Below are 27098 nucleotides of genomic sequence, written 5' to 3' on the forward strand. Positions count from 1 at the left end.
AAAATAAATAAATACTTATTTAAAAATGAAAGCAAAATATAGATAGTCTTATTCTCCATATCACTGCAAAAAAAGAGTTTATTTCTGGGAAATCTGCCTTATAGAACTTGAAGGAAGGCCTCTGACTGAGGAAAGTAAACCTAGACTACAATCCTAATCATGGTGATAGACCAAAGGGCCCTGGTAAAGAGAAGCAACTATGTCAGGTAGCCTAAGTGCATAAAACTTCTCATTTCTTCTCTTAACAAATATAAAAAGCAAGAAAGTAAACTTTAGTTGCATTTCTAGACATATGATATGGTTATTTAACAATATATTTGAGAGGTGGGGGAAGGCAGCAGTGGTTTAGGCCCTGAGATGACAGGGCTGTGCAATGACTCAGGCCCAGGTTCTTTACCTGGGATGCACAGCCTGGGGACGATGAGTCAAAGTTCCACTTCTGGCCACAGAGGAAGGGAGAGAACTTCAGCCGTTATGTTCCTAGTAACGACCTATTAGAGCCACATGTTGGGACCCAAGGGTGAGGTGCAGAGAGGCAGTGGTGTGAACATGGTAATTGTGGTCCCTGACTAGGACCCACGGTGAGGCACTGTTGACTCAGCAATGACAGGATAAAGCCATGACTCAGGGCCCAGGAATGGTGTGTAAAACAGTGTCAGCTCAGCCTAGGTAATGGTCAGTCAAAGCCAGAATTAGGAATAACAGGGTGAGACCCAAATAAATAGCAGCATGGCCACAGTTCTTAAGGACAAGTCACTGACTTAGAACCTGGGAGCTGGACACAGATCAGAAACTCTAGTTGCACAGATAGTAAGGCACTGTGACACCTCAATCAGGGAAATTGGGGTACAGGAGAGATGGGGAGACTCCTGGACCCCAAAGTCAGGTGTCACCACAGTGGCATTTCCAGCCTCAGGAAGTACACAGCAGCAGGGCCCTGGGCAGCTCTGTCAGCTGAATCAGTGTAGTTGCGCACTGTGGAAGCGCTCAGGAGCAAGGCTGCAAAGGTCATGATGATGAGGTTGCCGGAGTTCCCTTGTGTTATTGTTCCTCATGGGCTGAAATCCCTCCGAGGGGATCTCTGCCCGTGCCAAGCTCCTCTGAAATGAAGGAAGGAATGTGGGGGTAAAATCTTTCCCATGCTTTTCTAAACAGTAGTCCCAGATTTTGCAACCTGCAGGGTTTCCACTGCTTCCTCACTGTAGCCCACAAATTTTGAAAGTAATTTATATTGGTTCATAGTTGTTCATGTATTGTTTTTCTTGTGTCTGTGAAGGATGCAAGTGTTGGAACCTCCTAATGTTCCATCTTTGTGATGTCACCTTTCTCTCATTCCATGTCAAAGTGACTGGAGACACAAGAGCCTCTCACTTGCTACTGTTTTACACCAGTCTTCGTTCTTACATAATTGATACAACTGATTTGTGTGTACAAGGTCATCGACTTTTAGCTGGGTGATAGCACTGACAAATCAATATAAACACACTGTATAATCTCGAAGTAGTCTACACTTTGCCCTTTCATCTGATTTCCACATCTGTTGACTATTCATGTAACCTATTTATTTGAGGCAAATGAGTTATAATTTAACTTCTGAATGATTTCTTCTGGATATAAGCCTGAGCAAGAGCAAAAGGATATAGTAATTGTTTAAACTACGGCATATGAACACGATGTCTATGAAATGGCTCTCGCTTCTACAGCTGGTACAGCTCACTTGCTACTTTAACTCTGGGAGTTGTGGAAAGGTGCTGGTGTGGCCAGTGGAATTTAGTCACTGGATGAATATGAAGACAATTCTGGATGAACTTGTGACGAGGGGCCATGAGGTGACTGTACTGGAATCTTCAGCTTCCACTCTTATTGATCCAAACAAACCATTGGCTTTGAAATTTGAGACTTTCCCTATATCTTTAACTAAAGATGAATATCAGAATGTTATCAAGATTTTGGTTGAGACATGGATTCTTGTGGTGAAAGATTACTTTTGGATCCATCTTTCAACAATGCAACGTTTATTTGACCAACTTTCTGATATGAGTATAAAGCTATGTAGTGAAGCGGTTTCAAACAAGAAGCTTATGACAAAACTACAGGAATCAAGGTTTGATGTCGTTCTTGCAGATGTTGTTGGACCCTGTGGAGAGCTCCTGGCTGAGATACTTAAAGTACCGCTAGTGTACAGTCTCTACTTCTCACCTGGCTATTTGGTTGAAAAGAGGAGTGGAAGACTTTCATTTCCACCATCCTATGTACCTGTTATGTTGTCTGAATTAAGTGATCACATGACATTCATGGAGAGGGTAAAAAATATGATATATGTACTTTATTTTGACTACTGTTTTCAGATGTACAATGAGAAGAAGTGGAGTCACTTTTACAGTGAAGTACTAGGTAAGTCAGGATTCCCTAATGACTGAGTGGTAAAGAATCTGCCTGTAAATACAGTAGATGTGAGATAGGATCTCTGGGTTGAGAGGATCCCCTGGAAAAGGAAATGGCAACCCATTCTGGTATTCTTTCCTGGAAAATCCCATGGATGGATGAGGCTACAGTCCATTGGGTTACACGAGTCAGACACGGCTTAGAGACCAAACAACATACAACAACTAGGTAATCATGTTCTTACTTGGTAGCGTTAAATCCTATCTTTCCTTGTGCCTTGGAAGGTGAGTTTGTATAAATATAATTTTACAGAAACTTGTCTCAAAAAGTGAAAGAGTGAAACAAAGATATAAAGTGACCCATCAATCTTATAAATATTATGAAAATGCTTAAATTATAGGGTAAAGTAGAACGCATTACTAGTTTCTGATACCAGGAAGTCATATACCACAAACTGAAGCACATAGGACTTCTCCAAGTGAATATTAACTCACAAAACTTCTTTTTTTAAATTTAAAAAAATCAATAGAAATCTCATAAAATGTCTTAATAAATGAAGACATGTACACAGAGAATTACACACATATTATATTATACTATGTTATGTTTATATTTATCAAAGAACAGATACATTCAAACATCTTTGACCACATCATCCCAAACTCCTTTACAAAAATTACCTAAAATATATACACATGGCAATATTCTCATTTGCTCCAATATTTATTGTTGCTTTTTGTTTTTTATTTCACTTTCAGGAAGGCCCACTACATTAGCTGAGACAATGGGGAAAGCTGAAATGTGGCTTATTCGAAACTACTGGGATTTTTCATTTCCTCGCCCACGGCTACCAAATGTTGAATTTGTTGGAGGCCTCCACTGCAAACCTGCCAAACCCCTGCCTAAGGTCACCTGCTCCTCTTTGTTCTTCTTTGTTAACTTTGTGTTTTCAATAGGAATCATGCTGCATTCTTTATTTAAAATGGTTGATTACAGTGAGTCAGATGTGGGAAGCTGGATAAAGTGACCTTCTAGTTAGATACTGATATATGTCTATGCTAACAAAGTATCAGAATTTCATTGTCATTACCAAATAAGCTAGAATATGTGGGACACTAAGAATATGTCAGTTAAATAACAGCTTCATTATTTGACACATAATGAAGCATAATCAGATATCCACTAAATAATATTTATAGTTATATTACATTTTATATAAGTAATATAATATTAGCTATATTATTATTATTATTATTATTGTAATGTTAAAGGATAATTACATATGTCACATATTCTAGAAGTGAGTACTAGCATACACTAATGGTGTAGACACAGTTTTTGCTACCTGACACTCCACATGGAAAGACAGAATACAAGCAAGTCATAAAAATTGTGTGAAAATGTTATAAAAAGGAAAGTACAGAATGCTAAAAATATACAGCATGAATCATAGACAGTATCTCTTATTCACTGGTAATTAAGGTGAAATCAGAAGAATGCTCAAGAATAAACAGAAGGGATAGGGCAGGGGTAGAAGAAGATAGAAAAGAAAAGCATGTAGAGTAGTAATGGCAGTTGCCAGGAAGTCCAAGCTTCATCTAAACAGGAAGAGTCCAAGTAAAGTGACAGACGATGCTGGTGAAGTCAGCTGGAAACAACAACTTTAAATATTTAGTAGGGGTATTGGGAAAACATTGAAAGGATTAAGAAAGAAAAGTGTAAATATTGTTTAAACAGGTTTTCCTGGTAACTCAGCTGGTAAAGAATCCACCTGCCAGGCAGGAGATCCCAATTGGATTCCTGGGTGGGGAAGATCCCCTGCAGAAGGGATAGGTTCACTTCAGTTCAGTCACTCAGTTGTGTCCAACTCTTTGCAGTCACATGAATTGCAGCATGCCAGGCCTCCCTGTCCATCACCAACTCCCAGAGTTTACTCAAACTCATTCCCATCGAGTCCATGATGCCATCCAGCCATCTCATCCTCTGTCGTCCCCTTCTCCTCCTGTCCCCAAGCCCTCTCAGCATCAGTGTCTTTTTCAGTGAGTCAGATCTTCGCATGAGGTGGCCAAAGTATTGGAGTTTCAGCTTCAGCATCAGTCCTTCCAATGAACACCCAGGACTGATCTCCTTTAGGATGGACTGGTTGGATCTCCTTGCAGTCCAAGGGACTCTCAAGAGTCTTCTCCAACACCACAGTTCAAAAGCATCAATTCTTTGGCACTCAGCATTCTTCACTCCAAATTTTACATCCATAGATGACTACTGGAAAAACCATAGCCTTGACTAGGCAGACTTTGGTTGGCAAAGTAATGTCTCTGCTTTTTAATATGCTGTCTATGTTGATCATAACTTTCCTTCCAAAGAGTAAGCATCTTTTAAATTCATAGCTTCAATCACCATATCTAGTGATTTTGGCCCCCCCCCCCCAAAAAAAAATAGAGTCTGACACTGCTTCCACTCTTTCCCCATCTATTTGCCTTGAGGTGATGGGACCGGATGTCATGATCTTAGTTTTCTGAATGTTGAGCTTTTAGCCAACTTTTTCACTCTCCTCTTTCACTTTCATCAAGAGGCTTTTTAATTCCTCTTCATTTTCTGCCATAAGGGTGGTGTCATCTGCATATCTGAAGTTATTGATATTTCTCCTGGGAATCTTGATTCCAGCTTGTGCATCTTCCAGCCCAGCGTTTCTCATGATGTACTCTGCATATAAGTAAAATAAGCAGGGTGACAACATACAGCCTTGGCGGACTCCTTTTCATATTGGGATAGGTCACCCACTTCACTATTCTTGCACTTCCCTAGTGACTCAGACAGTAAAGAATCCATCTGCAATGTGGGAGACCTGGATTCAATCCCTGGGTTGGGAAGATCCCCTGGAGGAGGGCATGGCAACCCACTTCAGTATTCTTGTCTGGAGAATTCCCATGGACAGAGGAGCCTGGTGGGCTACAGTCCTAGGGATGACAAAGAGTTGGACATGACTGAGCGGCTAAGCGCTATATTATATCATTGCTTAAACAAACAAACAACAAGACAACAATCAACATGTAGTCACTGGATTAGATGTAAAGGGTAAATTGTGGGAGAAAAGACCATTTTGCAGGTTGTTGATAGATGTAGGCAACAATAAGTGAAAACTAGACTACAGTATTCATAGCGATATGACCGTACTATATCTTATGATGGTACCAACCTTATATTGTTGACAGAAAAAATTTGTAAGTACATGTGAAACATCCAAAATGTCACTGGCATATACTCAGTGATTCAGAAGAAATATTAACTGTTGTCATTATTTTTATTTTGTTATTATAGCATACTATCATTAACCCAATGTGTGCCAGCCACCTTGATCTAATTCCTAAATGAAATTGATTTTGTTAATCATCAAGATTATAGTATTCAGCAAACTGTTAGAGATTAGATATCCCATGGAGTATTTTAATGGTCAATTATAAAAGTTTACATAAATGACCCAATCAAAAAATGGGCCAAAGAACTAAACAGACATTTCTCCAAAGAAGACATACAGATGGCTAACAAATACATGAAAAGATGCTCAACATCACTCATTATCAGAGAAATGCAAATCAAAACCACAATGAGGTACCATTACACGCCAGTCAGGATGGCTGCTATCCAAAAGTCTACAAGCACTAAATGCTGGAGAGGGTGTGGAGAAAAGGGAACCCTCTTACACTGTTGGTGGGAATGCAAACTAGTACAGCCACTATGGAAAACAGTGTGGAGATTTCTTAAAAAACTGTAAATAGAACTGCCATATGACCCAGCAATACCACTTCTGGGCATACACACCAAGGAAACCAGATCTGAAAGAGACACGTGCACCCCAATGTTCATCGCAGCACTGTTTATAATAGCCAGGACATGGAAGCAACCTAGATGCCCATCAGCAGATGACTGGATAAGGAAGCTGTGGTACATATACACCATGGAATATTACTCAGCCATTAAAAAGAATTCATTTGAATCAGTTCTAATGAGATGGATGAAACTGTAGCCCATTATACAGAGTGAAGTAAGCCAGAAAGATAAAGAACATTACAGCATACTAACACATATATATGGAATTTAGAAAGATGGTAATGATAACCCTATATGCAAAACAGAAAAAGAGACACAGAAGTACAGAACAGACTTTTGAACTCTGTGGGAGAAGGTGAGGGTGGGATGTTTCAAAAAACAGCATGTATATTATCTATGGTGAAACAAATCACTAGCCCAGGTGAGATGCATGAGACGAGTGCTCGGGCCTGGTGCACTGGAAGGACCCAGAGGAGTCGGGTGGAGAGGGAGGTGGGAGGGGGATCGGGATGGGGAATACGTGTAACTCTATGGCTGATTCGTGTCAATGAATGACAAAACCCACTGAAATGTTGTGAAGTAATTGGCCTCCAACTAATAAAATAAAATTTTTTTTAAAAAGTTTACATAAAAATTAATGAAAATAATTTGATAAAATTTACTCTAAATAAAATTTAATTTAACATACTTAATGTAAACTTTTTTAACATTAGGAAATTTTAAGATTTTTGCCAATCAGATATATAAGATGAAATGCTAAAATCTTTTTGTGAGTTTTGAGACTCTTCACCTGTGCTTTGGCTAAAATGAACATCATTCTTTTATTATATAAATGTATGTATTTATAAGGAATATTTAGCTAAAGTAAATCATATATATTATTTAGTTGAAAAATATCAGATATAATAAAATCACAATTTTCTCTAACATTAAAAAAACAAAAACTGAAATTACCATTTCCAAGATTAAGAAATTTCCTTTTATGTTCCCTAAGGTCTAAACCAACTTTCTAACAGAGGTGAGGTAATATCTCCCTGTGATTTTGAAATACATTTTCCTGATGATTACTGATTTTGAGTATCTTTCATATACCTGGTGATGATTTGGAAGTCTTCTTTAGAAAATGTCTATTTTGTTCTCTTGCCCACTCTTTAATTGAATTTTGTTGTATGAGTTCTATACGTATTCTGGACATTAACCCCTCATTCAATATGTGGTTAAAACATTCTTTTTTCCATTCTGAAGGTTGCATTTTCACGCTGTTGATTGTTTCTTCTACTGTGCAGTTGCTTTAAATATAATATAGTACCACTTGTGGGTTTTTTTCCTTTTGTTGTGGTTTTGAAGTCACATAAAAAACATCATTTTAAGATCAATGCCGCCCGGCGCTGCCGTCGCCGCCGCCGCGCTCGCTGGCTGGCCCGGTGCGGGCGCCGGGCTCCCGCCGCAGGAGAGGACCACCAGGGCCGTCGCCACCACTTCGGCCCGGGCCCGGGCTCCGGCCCCGCCCCGGGCCCCGGCCCCGGCCCCGGCCCGAGCTCCCTGCCCTGTCGGGCGATGAAGTGTCACTACGAAGCGCTGGGGGTGCGGCGAGACGCCAGCGAGGAGGAGCTCAAGAAAGCCTATCGGAAGCTGGCCCTGAAATGGCACCCAGATAAAAATCTGGATAATGCCGCAGAAGCAGCTGAACAATTTAAACTGATCCAAGCGGCATATGATGTGTTGAGTGACCCTCAGGAGAGAGCGTGGTATGATAATCATAGAGAGGCTCTGCTTAAAGGTGGGCTTGATGGAGAATATCAAGATGACAGCTTAGATTTGCTTCACTATTTCACTGTTACCTGCTACTCTGGTTATGGTGATGATGAAAAGGGCTTTTATACGGTGTACCGTAATGTTTTTGAAATGATTGCAAAGGAAGAACTAGAATCTGCTTTAGAAGAGGACATGGAAGATTTCCCAACTTTTGGAGACTCCCAGAGTGACTATGATACGGTGGTCCACCCTTTCTATGCTTACTGGCAGAGCTTCTGCACTCAGAAGAACTTTGCTTGGAAAGAAGAATATGACACACGGCAGGCTTCAAACCGCTGGGAGAAGCGAGCCATGGAAAAAGAAAACAAAAAGATCCGGGACAAAGCGAGGAAAGAGAAGAATGAGCTTGTCCGTCAGCTGGTCTCTTTCATCCGTAAAAGGGATAGAAGAGTGCAGGCTCATCGAAAACTCGTGGAAGAACAAAATGCAGAGAAAGCCAGGAAAGCTGAGGCGATGAGACGGCAGCAGAAGCTAAAACAGGCCAAGCTGGCAGAGCAGTACAGAGAGCAGACCTGGATGGCGGTAGCTGACTTGGAAAAGGAGCTCAGGGAGATGGAGGCGCAGTATGAAAAGCAGTTTGGAGATGGATCCGGTGAAGATGAAGTGGAAGACCAGGAGCTCAGAGATGGACAGGATGGTAAAGACAGCGACGAGGCCGAGGACGCAGAACTTTATGATGGCCTTTACTGCCCCGCGTGTGACAAGTCTTTCAAGACTGAAAAGGCTATGAGGAATCATGAAAAATCAAAGAAACATCGGGAAATGGTTGCCTTGTTAAAACAACAGTTGGAGGAGGAGGATGCAAATTTTTCAGGACCTCAAACTGATGAAAACAGTCTGAATGCCAATTCCGAGGAAGAGATGGAGGATGCGCCAAAACAAAAGCTTTCTAAAAAACAGAAGAAAAAGAAACAGAAACCAGCACAGAACTATGATGATAATTTCAATGAAAATGGAACTGGAGAAGGAGTAAAGGTTGACCCGGAAGATACCAACCTAAATCAAAATAGTGCCAAAGAATCAGAAGATAGTCTCCAAGAAAATGTTGGGGTCACAGAGACTGTGGAACTGTGTGATGACCCCAAAGCTGAGGCTAAAAGTGTTTCTAAACCCAAAGGAAAGAAAGCCAAAGATACTAAAAAGTCTGTCAGAGTGCCTGCTGAACCACAGACAGTGAGTGATGTGCTTATCAGCTGTACAACCTGCCGTAGTGAATTTCCATCCCGGAACAAACTTTTTGATCATCTAAAGGCCACCGGTCAGGCGAGAGCACCTTCATCCTCAGCATCTTTGAACAGTGTAACAAATAGTCGAAACAAAAAAGAGAAACGTAAAAACAGATAGAAATTCTGCCAATGCTTTTTTCTTTCAGTTGTCTCTAGATTTTGAAACCAAAAACTGAACTGAAATCATCTAAAGAGTTAAAATTTCAGTGATCTGCAGTTTATTGCATTGTGGAAAATTATTTTTTATCTTGCAAAAACATTTTTTTTGTTTAATATATATTTTTTAAACATGTCATTAGTGACTGAATTCTACTTTTGCCGTCTGAAATTGACTTGAATGTCCCAAAACAGGTAAATATTGTAAAGTATGCATTCTTGACTTTTGTTGGCTCATGTGGACAGCAATGTACAGGGAGAATTAAATTATTTTAACACAAAAAAAAAAAAAAAAAAAAGACCAATGCCAAGGAGTTCCATCTTTACATTTTCCTTTAGGAATGTTATGGTATATAACATCCTTTATGCATGTTATAAGTTATAGTCTTTTGTTTAAGTCTCTGGAGTTATTTTAAGTCATTTGGAGTTATTTTTGTGAGGGGTGTAAGGCAGGGGTCTCATTTCATTTCCTGTGTTTATACTTATTCAATTTTCTCCAAAAAGAAAGAAGTGACTATTCTTTCCACGGGGCGTGTTCTTGTTGAATTGGTTGGCTATATATTCAGGGTTTTAATTCTAAACCCTATATGAGGTTCCAATTGTCTATTTTGGGGCCAGAACACTATCACTGAAATGTTGCAGCTTTAGTATAATTTAAAATTAGGAGGTATGATACTTTTGTGAATATTTTAACAATATTAAATCTTCTGATCCATGATCTTAGGATAACATTCCATTTATTTGTCTTTTCTTCTATTTCTTACAACATAATCTTTTTTTTAGATGGAGGCTAATTATTTTACCATATTGTAGTGTTTTTTGCCATACATTGACATGAATCAGCCATGGATTTACATGCGTTCCCCATCCTGATCCCCGCTCCCACCTCCCTCCCCATCCCATCCCTCTGGGTCCTCCCAGTGCACCAGCCCTGAGCACTTGTCTCATGCATCCAACCTGGGCTGGCGATCTGTTTCACACTTGATAATATACATGTTTCAACGCTATGCTCTCAGATCATCCCACCCTCGCCTTCTCCCACAAAGTCCAAAAGTCTATTCTATACATCTGTGTCTCTTTTTCTGTCCTGCATATATGGTTATTGTTGCCATCTTTTTAAATTCCATATATATGCGTTAGTAAACTGTATTGGCGGAGAAGGCAATGGCACCGCACTCCAGTACTCTTGCCTGGGAAATCCCGTGGATAGAGGAGCCTGGTAGGCTGCAGTCCATGGCGTCGCTAAGAGTCCGACACGACTAAGCATTTCACTTTCAATTTTCACTTTCAGTCATTGGAGAAGGAAATGGCCACCCACTCCAGTGTTCTTGCCTGGAGAATCCCAGAGAAGGGGGAGCCTGGTGGGCTGATGTCTATGGGGTGACACAGAGTCAGACACGACTGAAGTGACTTAGCAGCGGTAGCAGCAGCATACTGTATTGGTGTTTATCTTTCTGGCTTACTTCACTCTGTATAATGGGCTCCAGTTTCATCCATCTCATTAGAACTGATTCAAATGTGTTATTTTTAACGGCTGAGTAATATTCCATGGTGTATATGTACCACAGCTTCCTTATCCATTCGTCTGCTGATGGGCATCTAGGTTGCTTCCATGTCCTGGCTATTATAAACAGTGCTGCGATGAACACTGGGGTACACGTGTCTCTTCCAGATTTGGTTTCCTCAGTGTGTATGCCCAGGAGTGGGATTGCTGGGTCATATGGCAGTTCTATTTCCAGTTTTTTAAGAAATCTTCACACTATTCTCCATAGTGGCTGTACTAGTTGCATTCCCACCAACAGTGTAACAACACAATCTTTATAGTTATCACATAAAGATCTTTCATGTCACTGGGTAAATTTATTTCTAGTTATTTTCTTCTTTTGATGCTGTTCTGAATGGAATTATTTTCTCAGATGTTTCATTATTAGTATATCAAAATTGAATTGATTTATGTATGTTGCTTTTATACCCTGCAACCTTACTAAGTTTGTTGATTAGTTAAGAGTTTTGGTTGAATCTGAGGTTTTCATACAAAAAATCATGTCTTTTGCAAACACACACACACACACACACACACACACACACACACACACAATTTAACTCTTCCTCTATATTTAGGATGCCTCTTATACTTTGTTTCACCTAATTGCTCTAGCTAGAACTTCCAGTACTATGCTGAAGCATTGTGAGAGCAGGAATCTTTGTTTCATTTCTGATTTTAGAGAAAAAGGTTTCAAATTTTCACTGTTGAATATAATGTTAGCTTTGAGTTTGTCATATACGTTCTTTATTACATTGAGTTATGCTCCTTGTATATCCAATATGTTGACAGTTTTTATCATGAAAGAATGTTGTATCTTATCAGATGTGTTTTGTACATCTGTTTGGAAAATCAAGTTATTTTATATTGCATTCTATTTGTGCAAAGCATTAAAATTATTAATATGAGTACACTGATCCAACCTTGTATCCCAAGGATAAATCTCACTTGCTCACTCAATATAAGGCTTTCACTGTGTTCTTGAGTTTGGTTTGCTGATATTTTGTGGAGGGTTTTTACATCTATACTCAGTGCGGTATTGGCCTATCATCTTCTTTCCTTGTAATGTTCTTATCTATTTGGTATCAGGGTAATGTTGGCCTTGTAGAAGGAGTTTGAAAACATTCCTAACCTCTTCTTTAATTTTTAAAGATTTTTTTCAAAAATTTACGTTAATTATTCTATAATGCTTCAAAGAATTTATCAGTGAAGCCATCTGGTCCTGGGCTTCTGTGTATTCTTATGCTTTTGATTAATGATACAATCTCTTTACTTCTTAAAACTGTTGAGATTTTCTACTTCTTTTTGATTCAGTCTTGATAGGTTGTGTTTTTTTAAAGTTATCTATTTTTTTTCTCATGCATTTAATTTTTGGCATATAGTTATTCATAGTTGACTCTTGGGAGCCTATGTACTTTTGGAGTATCAGTTGCAGTGTCTCCCCTTTCTTTTCTAATTTTATTTATTTGAGTCAGTTTTTTTCTTGCTTAGTCTAGCAAAAGTTTTCATTTCTGCTTAGCTTTTTGAAAAGACAAAGACGAATACTGTATATTATCACTTGTATGTGAAATCTAAAAATGCTGAATTCATATAACAGGAGTAATATGGTGGTTACCAGGGGCTAAGAGGTGGGAGAATAGGAGAGACGTTCCTTAAGGATACAAATTAGTATTTTCTAGTAAACAAGTCCTAGAGGCCTAAGGTACAGGATAATGAATAGAGACAACAATATTTTATTATTATCACCATCATATTTACTTAGAGAATAGAGGTTAACAAAAATAGAAATTATAATTATAAGTGGAGGTTCAAAACATCATTAAAATGTCAATCATATTACTGGATATAAATGTATCAATCATGTTATACACCTTAACTTACATAATGTTATATATCAAATATATTTCAACCTTTGCTAAAAGTATATAAATTTGAGAATAAGGATATCTCTGAATGGAGCATTTCATTAAATCTTATTTCCTTTTATATAAATTTTCATACATTTGCATATTTTCTTGCCATGATCTTATATTATTTTCACAAAGATATCAGAGTATGAAATGAATACATCCACATCAGTGATTAATTTGTACATATAGTATATATTAAAATAATACCAAATTGATGTATCTTTCACAGCTTTGGTTAGCGAGCCAACATGACAGTGCAATGAAGACAAGTAACTTTAAATGCTACTACTGGTCAGGAAAATTTTGCTCCTCTAAGTTTATTAAACAGGATCATTGAGCAATGTGTAATTATCCTAGTACAAAGTGTACATTTTTTAAATTAGAAAGGAAAAAGGACCACAAGACAAAATAATTCAGAAACAATACAGGCAAATACAGGTTCACGTGAAGTTCTATATCATTTAAAGTGAACTACTAAAAAGGTGACCAGATCTCTGCTGCAGAAAGCCCTGGGGCACCTCTCCCACTGTCGGGCCGGTGCTCACTGGGGGCACTAAATAGGGGACTCTGAGGGTCCTTCACCACAGCTGACATTATGCATCCTACTGCGACATCAATTATGCAAAGGATAAAGGGTGCCACCGGTAAGCAAATTCAGCAATATGGCCAGTCAAATCAGTAACTACACAAGTATACCTCTGGGTTATAAACAGGACTTCTAGGACTATCTCATAGAACTTCCCAACAATAATACCAGACCTCTCAATGTCAGGGATTTATAATTCAGACAGTTTGGGAAATTATGACAAATTTTAAGATAAGGATTATAGAGCTGAAAGTTTTCATAGTGCTAATAGGGAAATGAAATGTTAATGACTAACCTAAGATAATTCTCAAAAAAAGTATGTCTGGAATAAAGGATTTAGTAGACCTATAATAATAAAGAATTTAAGGTCAGCTGAATCCTGCAGTAAGACTTCCTTCTAAGAATCTATGTTAGTAATCAATAACATAATAGATGAAAAGTCTCAGTATAATAGTGTTTAACAGTATCCTCTTGCCACCAGTGTATATTGGCCTTATCTAATTTCCTACTTATACAAAGATATATTTGCATAAATATACATAATACTTCTGCTTTATTGAATATGCCAAAGCCTTTGACTGTGTCAATCACTACAAACTGTGGAAAATTCTGAAAGAGATGGGAATACCAGACCACCTGACCTGCCTCTGGAGAAATCTGTATGCAGGTCAGGAAGCAACAGTTAAAATGGGATATGGAACATTAGACTGGTTCCAAATAGGAAAAGGAGTACGTCAAGGCTGTATATTGTCACCCTGTTTATTTAACTTATATGCAGAGTACATCATGAGAAACACTGGATGGGATGAAGCACTAGCTGGAGTCAAGATTGCTGGGAGAAATATCAATAACCTCATATATGCAAATGACACCACCCTAATGGCAAAAAGCAAAGAAGAATTAAAGAGCCTTTTGATGAAAGTGAAAGAGGAGAGTTGAAAAGCTGCCTTAAACCTCAACATTCAGAAAACTAAGATCGTGGCATCCGGTCTCATCACTTCATGGCAAATAGATGGGGAAACAATGGAAATGGTAACAGACTTCATTTTTTTGGGCTCCAAAATCACTGCAGATGGTGACTGCAGCCATAAAATTAAAAGATGTTTGCTTCCTGGAAGAAAAGATATGACCAACCTAGACAGCATATTAAAAAGCAGAGACATTATTTCCCCAACAAAGGTCTATCTAGTCAAAGCTATAGTTTTTCCAGCAGTCATGTATGGTTGTGAGAGTTGGAAAATAAAGATAGCCGGGGGCCAAAGAATTGATGTTTTTGAACTGTGGTGTTGGAGAAGACTCTTGAGAGTCCCTTGAACTGCAAGAAGATCCAACCAGTCCATCCTAAAGGAGATCAGTCCTGAATAGTCATTGGAAGGACTGATTCTAAAGCTGAGACTCCAATACTTTGGCTACCTGATGCGAAGAACTGACCCATTTGAAAAACCCTGATACTTAAGAGAGATTGAAGGTAGGAAGAGAAATGGATGACAGAGGGTGAGATGGTTGGATGACATCACTGACTCAATGGATATGAGTTTGAGTAAACTCTGGAAGTTGGAGATGGACTGGGAAGCCTGCCATGCTGCAGTCCATGGGGTCTCAAAGAGTTGGACATGACTGAGCAACTAAACTGAAACCCACATAATAGAAGAAACAGACCTCATATCACCCATTTCTTTCCCAAGGACCTCAGGGGTGATTTATGTCAAAAAATAAAAAACAACCACTATGGAAAATAATATTTTTTTTTCAAAATTTAAGAATATTTTTTTGTGCTGAATGTTTATTAGCACAACTAACCAATGTCCAAAATGGGAAGATAACATATTTAAGGAGCATGAGGAGGACAATCACTCTATAAACTACATAGTATGTGGCAAGAATAATATAAAACATATCAACACCTATGGCGCAGCAATTTCTCTTCTGTGGGCACATATACAAAAGGATTGAATACCCCAGTGAGACATTTGTACATGTGCATAAAAGCCCAACTCACAAGAGTCAAGAGGTTGAAGCAACCCAAGGGTCCACCAACAGATGAAGCAATAAACAAAATGTCATATATACAAGTGACGGAATATTACATTTAAAAGTAAATTCTGACAAATGTCACAACATGAAGGAAACTTACACTAAGTGAAATAAGTCAATCAGAAAAAGACAAATATTGTACAATTCAACTTATAAGAAGTATCCAGACTAATCACATTTATAGAAACAGAGGGTAGAATGAAGCTTGCCAGAGGCTAGAGTACGAGGAATGTGGAATTTCTTGATGAGCATAGAATTCCTGTTTTGCCAGATGAAAAAAGTTCTGGAGATTGGTTGCACAATGTGAATATACTTAATGACGCTATACTAAGCATTTAGGAATAATTAACAAAGTAAATTTTATGTCATGTGTATTTTACCACAATATTTTTTTTAAATCTCCACTCCAGACTATATTTGATTTCCTCGGTTTAGTTGCTGGCAGCAATCCCTTCAATAATGTTTTCTATGCTCCTTCTCTTTTATGATGGAGCAAATTCTTTTTTCACAGGAAATGGAAGAATTTGTGCAGAGCTCTGGAGAACATGGTATTGTGGTATTTTCGTTGGGGTCAATGATCAGTAACATGTCAGAAGAAAGAGCCAATGTGATTGCATCAGCCCTTGCCCAGATTCCACAAAAGGTACACACAGTAACTTAACAGTGAACAACTCTTTAATGTCTAAGTCTATAAAAGGTCTGATTTTAGACATTTTCCAACAGAAAGGTAAATTATATGATAACTCCAATTTATCTCTCATATATATAAACCATAGTAGGTGGTTTATATATACATAGTAGGTGTTATAAAATTACAAGGAGTATCTTTCATCCATAAAAAATTTAGATTAACACTGCAATAAAAAAAATGATATTAAAGAGATACAATATGAATTTTGGTATTCTAATGGTATCATGGGGTCGGAGAAGAAACCACCATTTCTGTTTTGTCACTTGTTCCATTTCCTTGAATGGTATCTGAGGTACAGTACACATACAAATGTTCTCTGAGATTAAATTTTAACAGAAAATATATAACACAATAATATAACAATATAACACAATAATGTTAGGCAATATTGATAGAAGGCCATTGTGCTTCTTGCAGTGTACACTTAACATGTAATCCTGGGCTTTTATGTGTCCCATAAATTTTGGAGCAGACCTATCAGTGTGTTTTTCAGAGTGCTACTCAGAGAAAGGATGGACAAGATTCCCCCAACTGGCATCCAACCACACTGATTTAGAGAAAAGAAACATCTGCTTCCTTGGTTGACTCAGTTCGGTTCAGTTCAGTTCAGTCGCTCAGTCATGTCCGACTCTTTGCGACCTCATGAATTGCAGCATGCCAGGCCCTGCTAAAATCTGACGCAAGAAGATCAATGTGATAGAGTGAAGATAGGGTCCTGCCCTTAAGGTGAACTCTGTAAAGTCTGGTCCTTAATGAACTCTGCTTCTAACCTGTCACATTCCTCCTCCTAATTGAAGAGGGAGAAGGGAATATAAGAAGCAGTCAAGCATAAGGAAGACTGGCATGATGAAGATTCAGCTGCCTTTTTCTTCAGAAAATGCAGCAGTAACTTTTTTTCTAATATATAAAATACCCCCGTGGTCTTCAGATATTTGTGAACAACTTTTTTAGTTTGCAATCTGATAGGCCTCCCCTAATAATCTATGCTACTTTTTGCTGAGAAACTAAAATTAATTTACATTCATTCACAGAGCAAATAGAAGTTAAACACTAATAAATTATAACCCAGTTTATGAGAATTGCTTGGATTCCAAAGTTGTTCCTTATTTTTCTACTGGATCTAGAGACCACATTAATCAATTCTGTCAATGCTTTGTGCTTCATTGTTGAAGTATTCAAGATCAGTTGAATAAACTTTGGTGCCACTATTTTGGAACTTTTTCAATAGCCCTATTGTCCCTTTCAAATTTCCAATTGGCTCTTCTATTCTAAAGGTAAAACAACCAAGTCTAGTAATGGTGGCAATAATTTGGATTCATGTCAAAAAATTCCAGTTGTCATTGCTTTTGCAAGCCCTTAACAGTTTATAACTTAAATGAAGCTATACTTCCTAAGAAACACAAATTAACTTCTTATTAATAAATTATGAGTGAGCAAAGGTATTTATTTCTAAGTGGCTAATGCATGCATTTTCCGCTCTGTAACAAAATGTGTGAAATTCTAATAAAATAAATTATTTTACTAAAATTGATATAACTAAACTGCCTTCTATAATGGTCATAAAGAAATCAATGAATATTAAATTTGAAGATGACAGCTAGTGTAAAAAGAAGGCAAATAAGTATATAGGTCACTTGTAATCTGTCACTGTCTCTTTATACTTGAAATAAGACCACCTAGAAACTATTTAAGTTTTCATGTTGGCACTGACATCTCAATTGTCTATGCCATCATGTGTATATCAAATGTAGGTGTTCCTCTTCATGTCAGGGTATTGTGCATGAGTGCTAATTCACTTTAGTCATGTCTAGTTCTTTGCGACCTATGGACCATATCCCTCCCAGCCCCTCTGTCCATGGGATTCTTCAGGCAAAAATACAGGAGTGGGTTGCCGTGCCCTACTCTAGGGCATCTTCCCAACTTAGGGACTGAACCCACATCACTTATGTCTCCTGCATTAGCATATGGGTGCTTTACAAGCAGCGCCATCTGGAAAGCTGGTCAGTGTATTAACAGTTAACATTACTTAATATGCCCTCATTTCCTACATGTCATATGGAAGACATGTAACTACATATATTTTGATCACTTTAGAATTGTAAATTTGAAGTTCAACTCATACAATAAGATATTACCCTTACCCTAACAGGTTCTATGGAGATACGATGGCAAAAAACCAGACACCTTAGGACCCAATACTCGGCTGTATAAGTGGATCCCCCAGAACGACCTTCTTGGTAAGACTTGGTAGAAAAAAGATATTGAAAACTTGAGTAACAGCTGAGCAAAGTGATAGCGCTTCAAAAGGAAACAAATGTATAGAGAATTATTGAAACACTTGAAAAATGTATTACTCTATTTTTATTTCATATGCAAGGGGAAAAAGGAAGAATGTATAACAATTGGCTTTTTATTCTACACAGTCACACCCCTTATGGCCAGAATCTTTATTTTGGCTCTAATTTCTACTCACCGTGATCTTTTCAATAACTTCCTGGATTGTTGTTCTGTCTCTGAATTCTTTCCTTATACCTCTCTTTTCTCCTCTGTAGGGACATGCTAAATGCTACTAAAAACAAGTTCCCTTTTTATTACAGGTGACTTTCCATTTTCTGTAAAAGAAAAAAATCTGCAATCATTTTTATGACACAATAACACACTTCATGACAAAGGGTTGCTTTTCCTTCCTCTGATTCCAGTGCCACTACCATTATCCTTCTTTTCCCCTGATACCATTCCTGTCAGACTAAATGACTCCACTATATCTTTAAGAGAATAATTTCTCTTTTTTTTGCACATGTGGTTTCTTTTACCCAGAATGTTCTTTCAAGTTGTTCACCTGCCAATCATGGATTCATCTGTGACGTTCAAGTGACTCAGCACTGCTTTCACAAAGTCTTCATTTACCCTTTCAGCAGACATAGCAGTTTCTTTTCTGAGTTCTGAAAGCAATTTAAAAGCACTCTCATATGTGTAATAATCTGTTATCTTAAAAAACACTGCTTCTTTCAGTGCCTTATAAAGCCCATTTCTCATTTTCTTCTGAAAGTTATAATTAATTATTTTATTGAAATTCACTCAATCCTAGGTCATCCAAAAACCAAAGCCTTTATAACTCATGGTGGAAGCAATGGCATTTACGAGGCCATCTACCACGGCGTCCCTATGGTGGGCCTTCCTTTGTTTGCTGATCAACCTCATAACGTTGTTCACATGACGGCCAAGGGAGCAGCTATCAGATTGGACTTGGAAAGAATGTCAACAGAAGATTTGCTCAATGCATTGAAGGAAGTCATTAATAATCCTTTGTGAGTATACATTTTTACCTGACATTCTATCTAGAGAAGTTCTCATCTGAAGGCCACGGAGGCAGAAATGAGCCTTCACATAAGTATAATGAGGAGTAACATTTACTCAATGCTTTGGAAACAATCAATAATAATCTATTTTGAGTGTCTCAACATTTTTTTATGGTTTTACGGGAAAGGTTTGTCAATAGTTTAAAGATAGTAGAGAAATTCTGAAAGACTAAGCATTCAAATGAGAAGATTCACTGAAATGGTAATAGAAGGGTTAAGAAGCATTGAGAACAAAGGTAAGTAGGGAAACATGCATCGTATAAATATGAATAGTCATCTGCCCACTTTACTTTCTTTCTGCCTGTGAACTCCTCAAATGTTTTAAACTCTACAAAGATACTTTATTTTCAGTAAACTCCTTTGACATAATCAATCTTAAATTCCCATTACATTTAATATTTTCCATGTTTCTATGCTAATATTATGACCCCATCACTGATAAATGGTTAACACCTAGAGCTTTCTAATTACTCAGTTTCAACTATGTAAAAAATATTTATAAATACAGGTTTATTCCTAGGTTTTCTGATTGTCATAATTTTTGTCTAATTTAGAAGAATTATAAATCTAAATGCAATTGATTTGGAAGGATATGTTGAGATATTCCTTTAAAAAAATTTTTTACACAATTTTTAAAGCCTATTTTCCATTCAAAATTATTGGTTATGTTCACAGTGTTGTACAACACAACCTTGAGCTTATATTATTCCCAGTAATTTTAGCTTCCTACACCCCTATACGTATATTTCTCTTCCTCGAATCTGGTAACCAAAATTTGTTCTCTAAATCTGCAAGTTTTTAATAATACTTTGCTAATAGAACTTTCTAACTTAAATTCAACTATGTAGCTATTGCTTATAAATGTAGATATATCCTGAGTTCTTTAGGTTGTGATTGATTTTGTCTTATTTGGAAGAGATATGATGGGATATTACTGTCTAAAAGCCAAATTTTCAAAAACGAGAAATATTTGATTTCCAAATCACTTCAGGATATATGTGAATTTCAGTAACACAATTATATTAATATTATAAATATGTATATGTTTCCCCCTATTGTTTCATAATGACTTTGCAATGAAACATTTTGAGAATGTCAGTAATAGTAACACAGTGTGTATTTGTGTCTTTATAGCAGTGTTATTTAAATTTAATTTTAGGACAGCTATTGCTCTAAATGAGCAGTGCAAAAAAAAAAAAGCAAAAAAATTTATTTTTTTCTTAAGTAATAGATCTTTCATTTGCTGATCCTATATAAATGTACATCTCTTTAGTATCTTTATATATTTTAATTTTAATAATGTAAAGTTGGTGTGAAAAATGAAGATGATTTTTTAGCTGCTATATACTGAATGTTCATGATATGCCATGTATTTTATTTAGTAGCATAGTGTTACTTTACACATATTAAGCAACTTCTTTTTGTAGTCTATTCATGAGATGGTTAGATGGTATCACTGACTCAATGGACATGAGTCTGAGCAAGCTCTGAGAGTTAGTGATAGACAGGGAAGCCTGGCGTGCTGCAGTCAATGGACTCACAAAGAGTCGGACATCACTGAATGACTGAACTGATCCCTGTTGTATCACAAAAATGTTTCCTGATTACTGCAATCCTTGCAAACACCAAATGCTCCCCCTATTTTGGCAGAAAAGGGAGAAAAGTTAACTCCATTATTATCGCCGCAGTGCCATGTTATAACACTCTGTGATTTAGAGTTCATGAACCATAACATATCTCATTATTCTTCCTACTTTCTTGTCTGTTAGCCATCATACCTAGGTCACGAAAATCCCCTGAAGAGAATGGCTACCGACTCTAGTACTCTTGCCTGGAGAATTCCATGGACAGATGACCCTGGCAGGCTACAGTCTATGGGATTATAAAGAGTCAGACACAACTGAATGCAAACACACCCACAGTCCATCATCATTTCCACGGTAGAAACAGTAGTTCAGGCAGTGCAACTGCAAAGCCTGAAAGTGAAATTTTGAGTCTTCTCCACATTCTAAGAGAATCTTGTTCTAAAAGAACAAGAACCAGGAGAACAATATGAGAAAACATTTTCTGAGAGTATACTAGATTCTAAGAATGTCTATAAGAATCAGTATGATATTCTCAAAATAACCAGATAAGGTACTATTTCTATCCATTTTATACAAAAATGAAAACCTGAGGAACAGACTCTATTGTGATTGGGCCCTCCAGTTATGAAATAAAAAGTTTAAAGATAAAAATGTTTTAAAAATTAATACAATTAATTTTTTAAAAACTAAGGGACAGAAAGAATAAAAAGCAGCCAGCACGTATCAGAGTCAGAAATCAAACCAAGTCAATTCACTTCCATAGTTTCAACTACTACTTCACTAATGTAAGATCAGTCCTTTCTGGACCTGCGTCTCAACCTAATCATAGATATACTTGCTATATCTGGATTATGACTGCATTTTAAAACATGTTTACCAGGTCAATTAACAATTCTTTACTAGATAATTCAATCTTTGAACAAACAAATTATGATTTTTTTTTTTTCATTTTGGAACAACTCATGCCACTTTAGACTACACAGTCTTTTCCCTCTCATTTTCTTTCTTTTCTTTGTAACTTGAAACCTAAGAATTTAAGAAATCCTAGCCCATAAGCTGGGCTCCCCTTGTAGCTCAGATGGAAAAGAATCCACCTGCAATGCAAGAGACCCTGATTCAATTCCTGGGTCGGGAAGATCCTGGCAAAGGGATAGGATAATCCAGTATTCTCAGGCTTCCTTGGTAACTCAAATAGTAAAGAGTCTGCCTGCAATGCAGGAGACCTGGATTCAATCTCTGGGTTGGCAAGATCCCTGGAGGAGGGCATGGCAACCCACTCCAATATTCCTACCTGGAATATCACCATGGATAGAGTAGCCTAGCTGGCTACAGTCCATGGTGTGGCAAAGAGTCGGACATGACTGACTGATAAGCACAGCACAGCCCATAAGCTAAGATCTCAGTAATCACCTTGGAGGAAAAGGAGCTACTTTTCTTCCACTGTGTTGCACTTTTTGTTACCATTTGCAAGGACATTTCACTTATTTATCTGTTATAGCTCATTCTATAAATTGATCACTGATTTTCCTTCAGCTATAAAGAGAATGTCATGAGGTTATCAGCCATTCAACATGATCAGCCTATGAAACCCTTGGACCGAGCGATCTTCTGGATTGAATTTGTCATGCGGCACAGAGGAGCCAAGCACCTGCGGCCCGCCGCCCACGACCTCACCTGGTTCCAGTACCACTCTCTGGACGTGATTGGGTTCCTGCTGGCCTGTGTGGCAACTGCTGTGTTTGTCATCACAAAGTGTTGCCTGTTTTGTTGCCGAAAGTGTGCTAGCATAGGAAAGAAGGGGAAAAGAGACTAGCTGTTTCTGAGATGTCTAGCAGGTTTGCCACATAAACAGAACTCCTCATATTTACTACAGTAAGATGAATTACGATAAAGTTCGACTCCTCTTGTGACAAAATGTAAATTTTACTTTCAAGGAATTTTCTACCTGACAAAAAATGTGTATTGCCAAGAAAAAACACTGATGAAAAATGAAATAAATAATAAAACTATATGCATGCATATTGAAATTTATTATTTTAATTCAAAAGTTAATCTAAAAAGAAATGATTGTGTTTAACTATTTTTCACATGCTCTATGTAAAAATAACAGCAATAAGAAGCCTATTTATAGCATGTGTCAATTGCTTGATATCCAGAATTTTTAACATCGTTTTCATGTCAATTTTATAGGTTTTTCTTGTTATTAAAATTGTTCAATAATTGGAATTCTGTAAAAAGATTCAATCCTTTATTCTATTTGTGAGACCACTATCAGTTCTTCATTTTTACTGTGCTTGCAGCCTCAGCATCCCTTCCTACCTAGAGCAATGGCAAGATACTTGCTTTCATCCAGTTTAGCTTATTTCCTAGAAGAGTGTTTGTAGACTTAGAAATATTGCAACTGCTACCTGCTTCCTATTATAAAATTGAAATATTTGTGAAAATCTTTCATTTCATGACTCAATTCTCCTTTTCTCATTCACCTTTTTGTCACCTATTATTTTCCCTCCCATATTCAGCTTGTAATAATGGATGTAAATTCTCAACTATATATTAAGAAATTATATAACCTGGACTCTAAAAGGACTTAGAGAATTTTCATTCTCTCAAAATGTACCTGAATTTATCTGCAGATCTTAGCTATATCTAAATACATATCTAAGTCTATATATACTCTTACAAAACAAGACACAGCATCATTTAACTACTTGCAGATACGATGTGCTGTCCAATGGGTTTGTTGACCACAGATTGAATTAATTACTATTGCATTATAATGCATTTTGAACGACACTTTTGATTAGCATTTATCATTCTTTTGTCTCTTCCTTCAAGCAGCTATTGCCTCATTCCTTACCATAGCACTTCTGTGTAAAATTCAATTCTTTATCATGAAAGAAAATAACATAGACATCATGTTCTTTAAACCTGGGTCACTATGACGGACATAATCAGAAACAATGAGAACAATACAAAAATTACAGAAATGTTAAGAAAAATTGGTGATGCAGATGAAAGCAATCTGAAGCCACATTCAGGAAAACTGTACATCAGGAAAGCAGTTTATGATTGAAGTGGTCTGGTGAAGAAATGAGTATTTTAGTCAAGAAGACCACCATCCACACCGTATGACATTCATCAACTTAAGACTTAACTAATATTACAAATAAAATCAAACATTGATGCTCGGAGAATAATAGGAAGATTTACCACAGGACTTTCCATATAACCCCTCTAGATAATTGACACATTTCTGAAGAAAAGCAGAAATAATATGCTGCCATAGTAGAGAGTATTGTTAACTCACATATATAGGCTTATATAATTTGCCTCAAATCTATCCAGCAATAATTGCAACATAATAAGGATTGGTAGTCACTGTACAGTGAGAATGACTACAGATCTACATCAGAAACTCAAGCAGACCAAAATGAAAATAAAGAAAGAATATGAACAGGAAATCCACAGAAGTAAAATTGCCAATGATAATTTAAAGGTGACAAAAGTCACTGGTTCTTCAGGAATAGAAATTAAGTCAAAAATAAATTTTTTTTTTTACCAGAACTTCGCAGAGCAATTAATCTGGTAGGACTAATTTTGGAGAAGTATAATAACATGGAAAGAATCATTTTAAATGAAATTTAAACACACACTTGTTTCACATTCAAACCCAAAAGGGAGACACCATCCCATAAAGTTTAAGGTATTGTACTGGAAATGCAAATAATGTAGAGTTCAATCACTACAAAATTACTATGGATTAGTTTGGGATCATTGCAGTTACTTAACTTCCCTATGCCCCAGCTGTTCCATCACATAAAGTAATGATGATAAAGTAATGGTATCAGTCAGTTCATGGGGTTAACAGAGTCTGAATACATTAACATCATAAAGGACTAAATAAATGCTGTACATAGTGGAATGTAATTTGCACTAACTTTTCTCATTAAAATGAATAAGGAATGTCAACAATGATTTTAGTCTAATTTTTAGTGTAATGTTTCACACATAAATGATAATAACAACATTTTCTATTAAATTTGTAGAAATTAAATATGTCAGAATTAAACTTATCATACAGGATTGGATCAAGGTGGCAGAACAAGAGGACATGGTGTTCATATCCCCACACAAACGCATCAAAAATGGATCTTCCTGGGGAACAATTCTCACAGAAAACTATCTTCAGACTGGCAGAACTCATACAAATACAGACCCAAGAAAGATTTCCATATAACTCAGTGGATGGAAAGAAGTTGTAAGATTGGCTGTTCCTGAGAGGTATATAAAAAAGAGAGAAGACCCAAACAGGTGAACTGTCCCCTTGGGGAACTAAGGAGTCAAGCCACCCAACGGGTGCCCCTGAATGGGGTCCTACATGGAGGGGGAAAGCCCACTGGTTGCTGGGAGAACTACTGACACAAAGTGCATGGCTGAGAAGTCTAGACTCTGTTCTCAGAGAGTACACAGGGGCTACCTGCCTACAAACAGTAAGGAGAAGTTCCACACTGGCAGGTTTCACCTTGCCATGCACCTGAATCCAAGCAAGGTAAACATTCCAACCTCTTCATTTCACACAACACCTTGGCACAGGATCTGGGTAAGCTGGGGAAACACTCAATTTATAAGCAATCAATAGCTAACGAAAGGACACAGAATAAAAAAGAATAAAAAAAAATAAAAAAAATAAAAAAAAAAATAAATAAAATAAAAAAAAAAAAAAAAAGAAAGGACACAGAAGAATAAGTCATTTGGAAGACACCATAGGAAAAAAATCACCCAATCAGAAGAGCAGACAGAGAAACAAACGAAAAAATGAAAGCAACATACAAGATCTGTGGGATAATATAAAATGAGCCAATTTATGCATAAGATGGATTCCAGAAAAGAGAGAGGAGGAAATAAAAAATCTATATGAAGAAATTTTGGATGGAAAATTCCCTAACATAAAGCAAGAAACAGATATCAAAATGGTATGAAACAAAATCAACCTAAACAGACCCACAACTAGACATGTGAGAATTAATATGGCAAACATTAAGAATAAAGACAATATTAAAGGTAGAAAGAAAACACAGAGAGTCATTTTCAAGGAGACTTCCATAAGTCTATCAGATGATTTTTTGACAAAAACAAGCCATTGGAAGAGTCATGCTAAAATCAAAATCCTGAGTAGGAAAATCCTTCAAACTTGCCCAAGAAGACTGTCATTTAGAATAGCAGGAAAGATAACGAATTTCTCAGACATGTAAAAACTGAAAGAATTCAGCAGTACCAAACCTATCTTAAAAGAGAGGCTGAAAGTTCTCTAAATGAAAAACAAGCAGAACTCTTTAGAAAGATAAGATCTGAATAAGAAAGGCAAGGATAGAGTAAGGGCTGAAGATCACTTAGATAAATCAGTACATGGAATAAAAAATAATCAAAAAATTGAAAAAGCAACTATAATTATAATAAACAGTCAAAGAATAAGCAGGATGAAAATAAAAATAAGATTAACAAAGTCACAAAATTTGCAGAAAAGAAGTATAAAATATAAATATTTTAGAGTATGACTGAACTCAAATGTTACTTAGTTTTAATCAAGTAGACATAGTTGGTGTCAACTTAAACAAATGCCATGGTAGTCACAAATCAAAAACATAGATAGATTCACAAAAACCAAAAACATAAGAACTGTACCAGCATACAAGGGGAAAAAAAAATCATCAAGAGACAAGTGCAAAAATAAAAAGAAGAAATGGACACAGAAGTACTGTATAATAAAAAATATAAATGTCTGTAACTACCAATTTTGAATAATTACTCTAAAGATCAATGGACTTAATATTCTAATCAAAAGATATGAAATACATGAATGGATTAAAAAATTTAAGAACAGTGATACTTCAGGGCGAAAACACACAGAGACAATGTAAAGGGATGAAAAAGGATATTTTATGTACATGGAAACAAGAGAGCAGTAGGGGCAGCAACACT

The 27098-nt window shown here is 36.9% G+C and overlaps 2 protein-coding genes across 6 annotated transcripts; both read left to right on the forward strand.

Annotated features, from left to right (window-relative positions):
• The first annotated feature begins 1664 nt into the window (after positions 1–1664).
• LOC136152680 (UDP-glucuronosyltransferase 2B18-like) lies at positions 1665–22932 on the forward strand. 5 transcript variants are annotated; one of them, XM_065914020.1, is made up of 7 exons: positions 1674–1991; positions 2343–2394; positions 3144–3292; positions 15995–16126; positions 18324–18411; positions 19263–19482; positions 22653–22932. In XM_065914020.1, the coding sequence occupies exons 1-7, from the start codon at positions 1674–1676 to the stop codon at positions 22930–22932; spliced, it is 1239 nt and encodes a 412-aa protein (XP_065770092.1). The 5 variants fall into 5 exon arrangements, with proteins under 5 accessions (XP_065770088.1, XP_065770092.1, XP_065770089.1 ...); XM_065914016.1 differs by having other exon boundaries at positions 1665–2394; XM_065914017.1 differs by having other exon boundaries at positions 1674–2398; positions 3148–3292.
• Positions 7599–9691, forward strand: LOC136152980 (dnaJ homolog subfamily C member 21). The gene has a single exon (XM_065914588.1). The coding sequence runs from the start codon at positions 7771–7773 to the stop codon at positions 9370–9372; it is 1602 nt and encodes a 533-aa protein (XP_065770660.1). The 5' UTR covers positions 7599–7770; the 3' UTR covers positions 9373–9691.
• Positions 22933–27098: the final 4166 nt, after the last annotated feature.

The sequence above is a fragment of the Muntiacus reevesi genome, chromosome 22 (genome assembly GCF_963930625.1).
Source record: "Muntiacus reevesi chromosome 22, mMunRee1.1, whole genome shotgun sequence".
NCBI lineage: Eukaryota > Metazoa > Chordata > Mammalia > Artiodactyla > Cervidae > Muntiacus > Muntiacus reevesi.

Coding starts and splice junctions, on each gene's coding strand:
- LOC136152980 (XM_065914588.1), top strand. CDS start 7,771: ATGAAGTGTCACTACGAAGCGCTGGGGGTGCGGCGAGACGCCAGCGAG.
- LOC136152680 (XM_065914016.1), top strand. CDS start 1,665: ATGAACACGATGTCTATGAAATGGCTCTCGCTTCTACAGCTGGTACAG. Junction 3,293..15,994: donor CTGCCAAACCCCTGCCTAAG/GTCACCTGCTCC, acceptor CTTTTTTCACAG/GAAATGGAAGAATTTGTGCA. Junction 16,127..18,323: donor TTGCCCAGATTCCACAAAAG/GTACACACAGTA, acceptor TTACCCTAACAG/GTTCTATGGAGATACGATGG.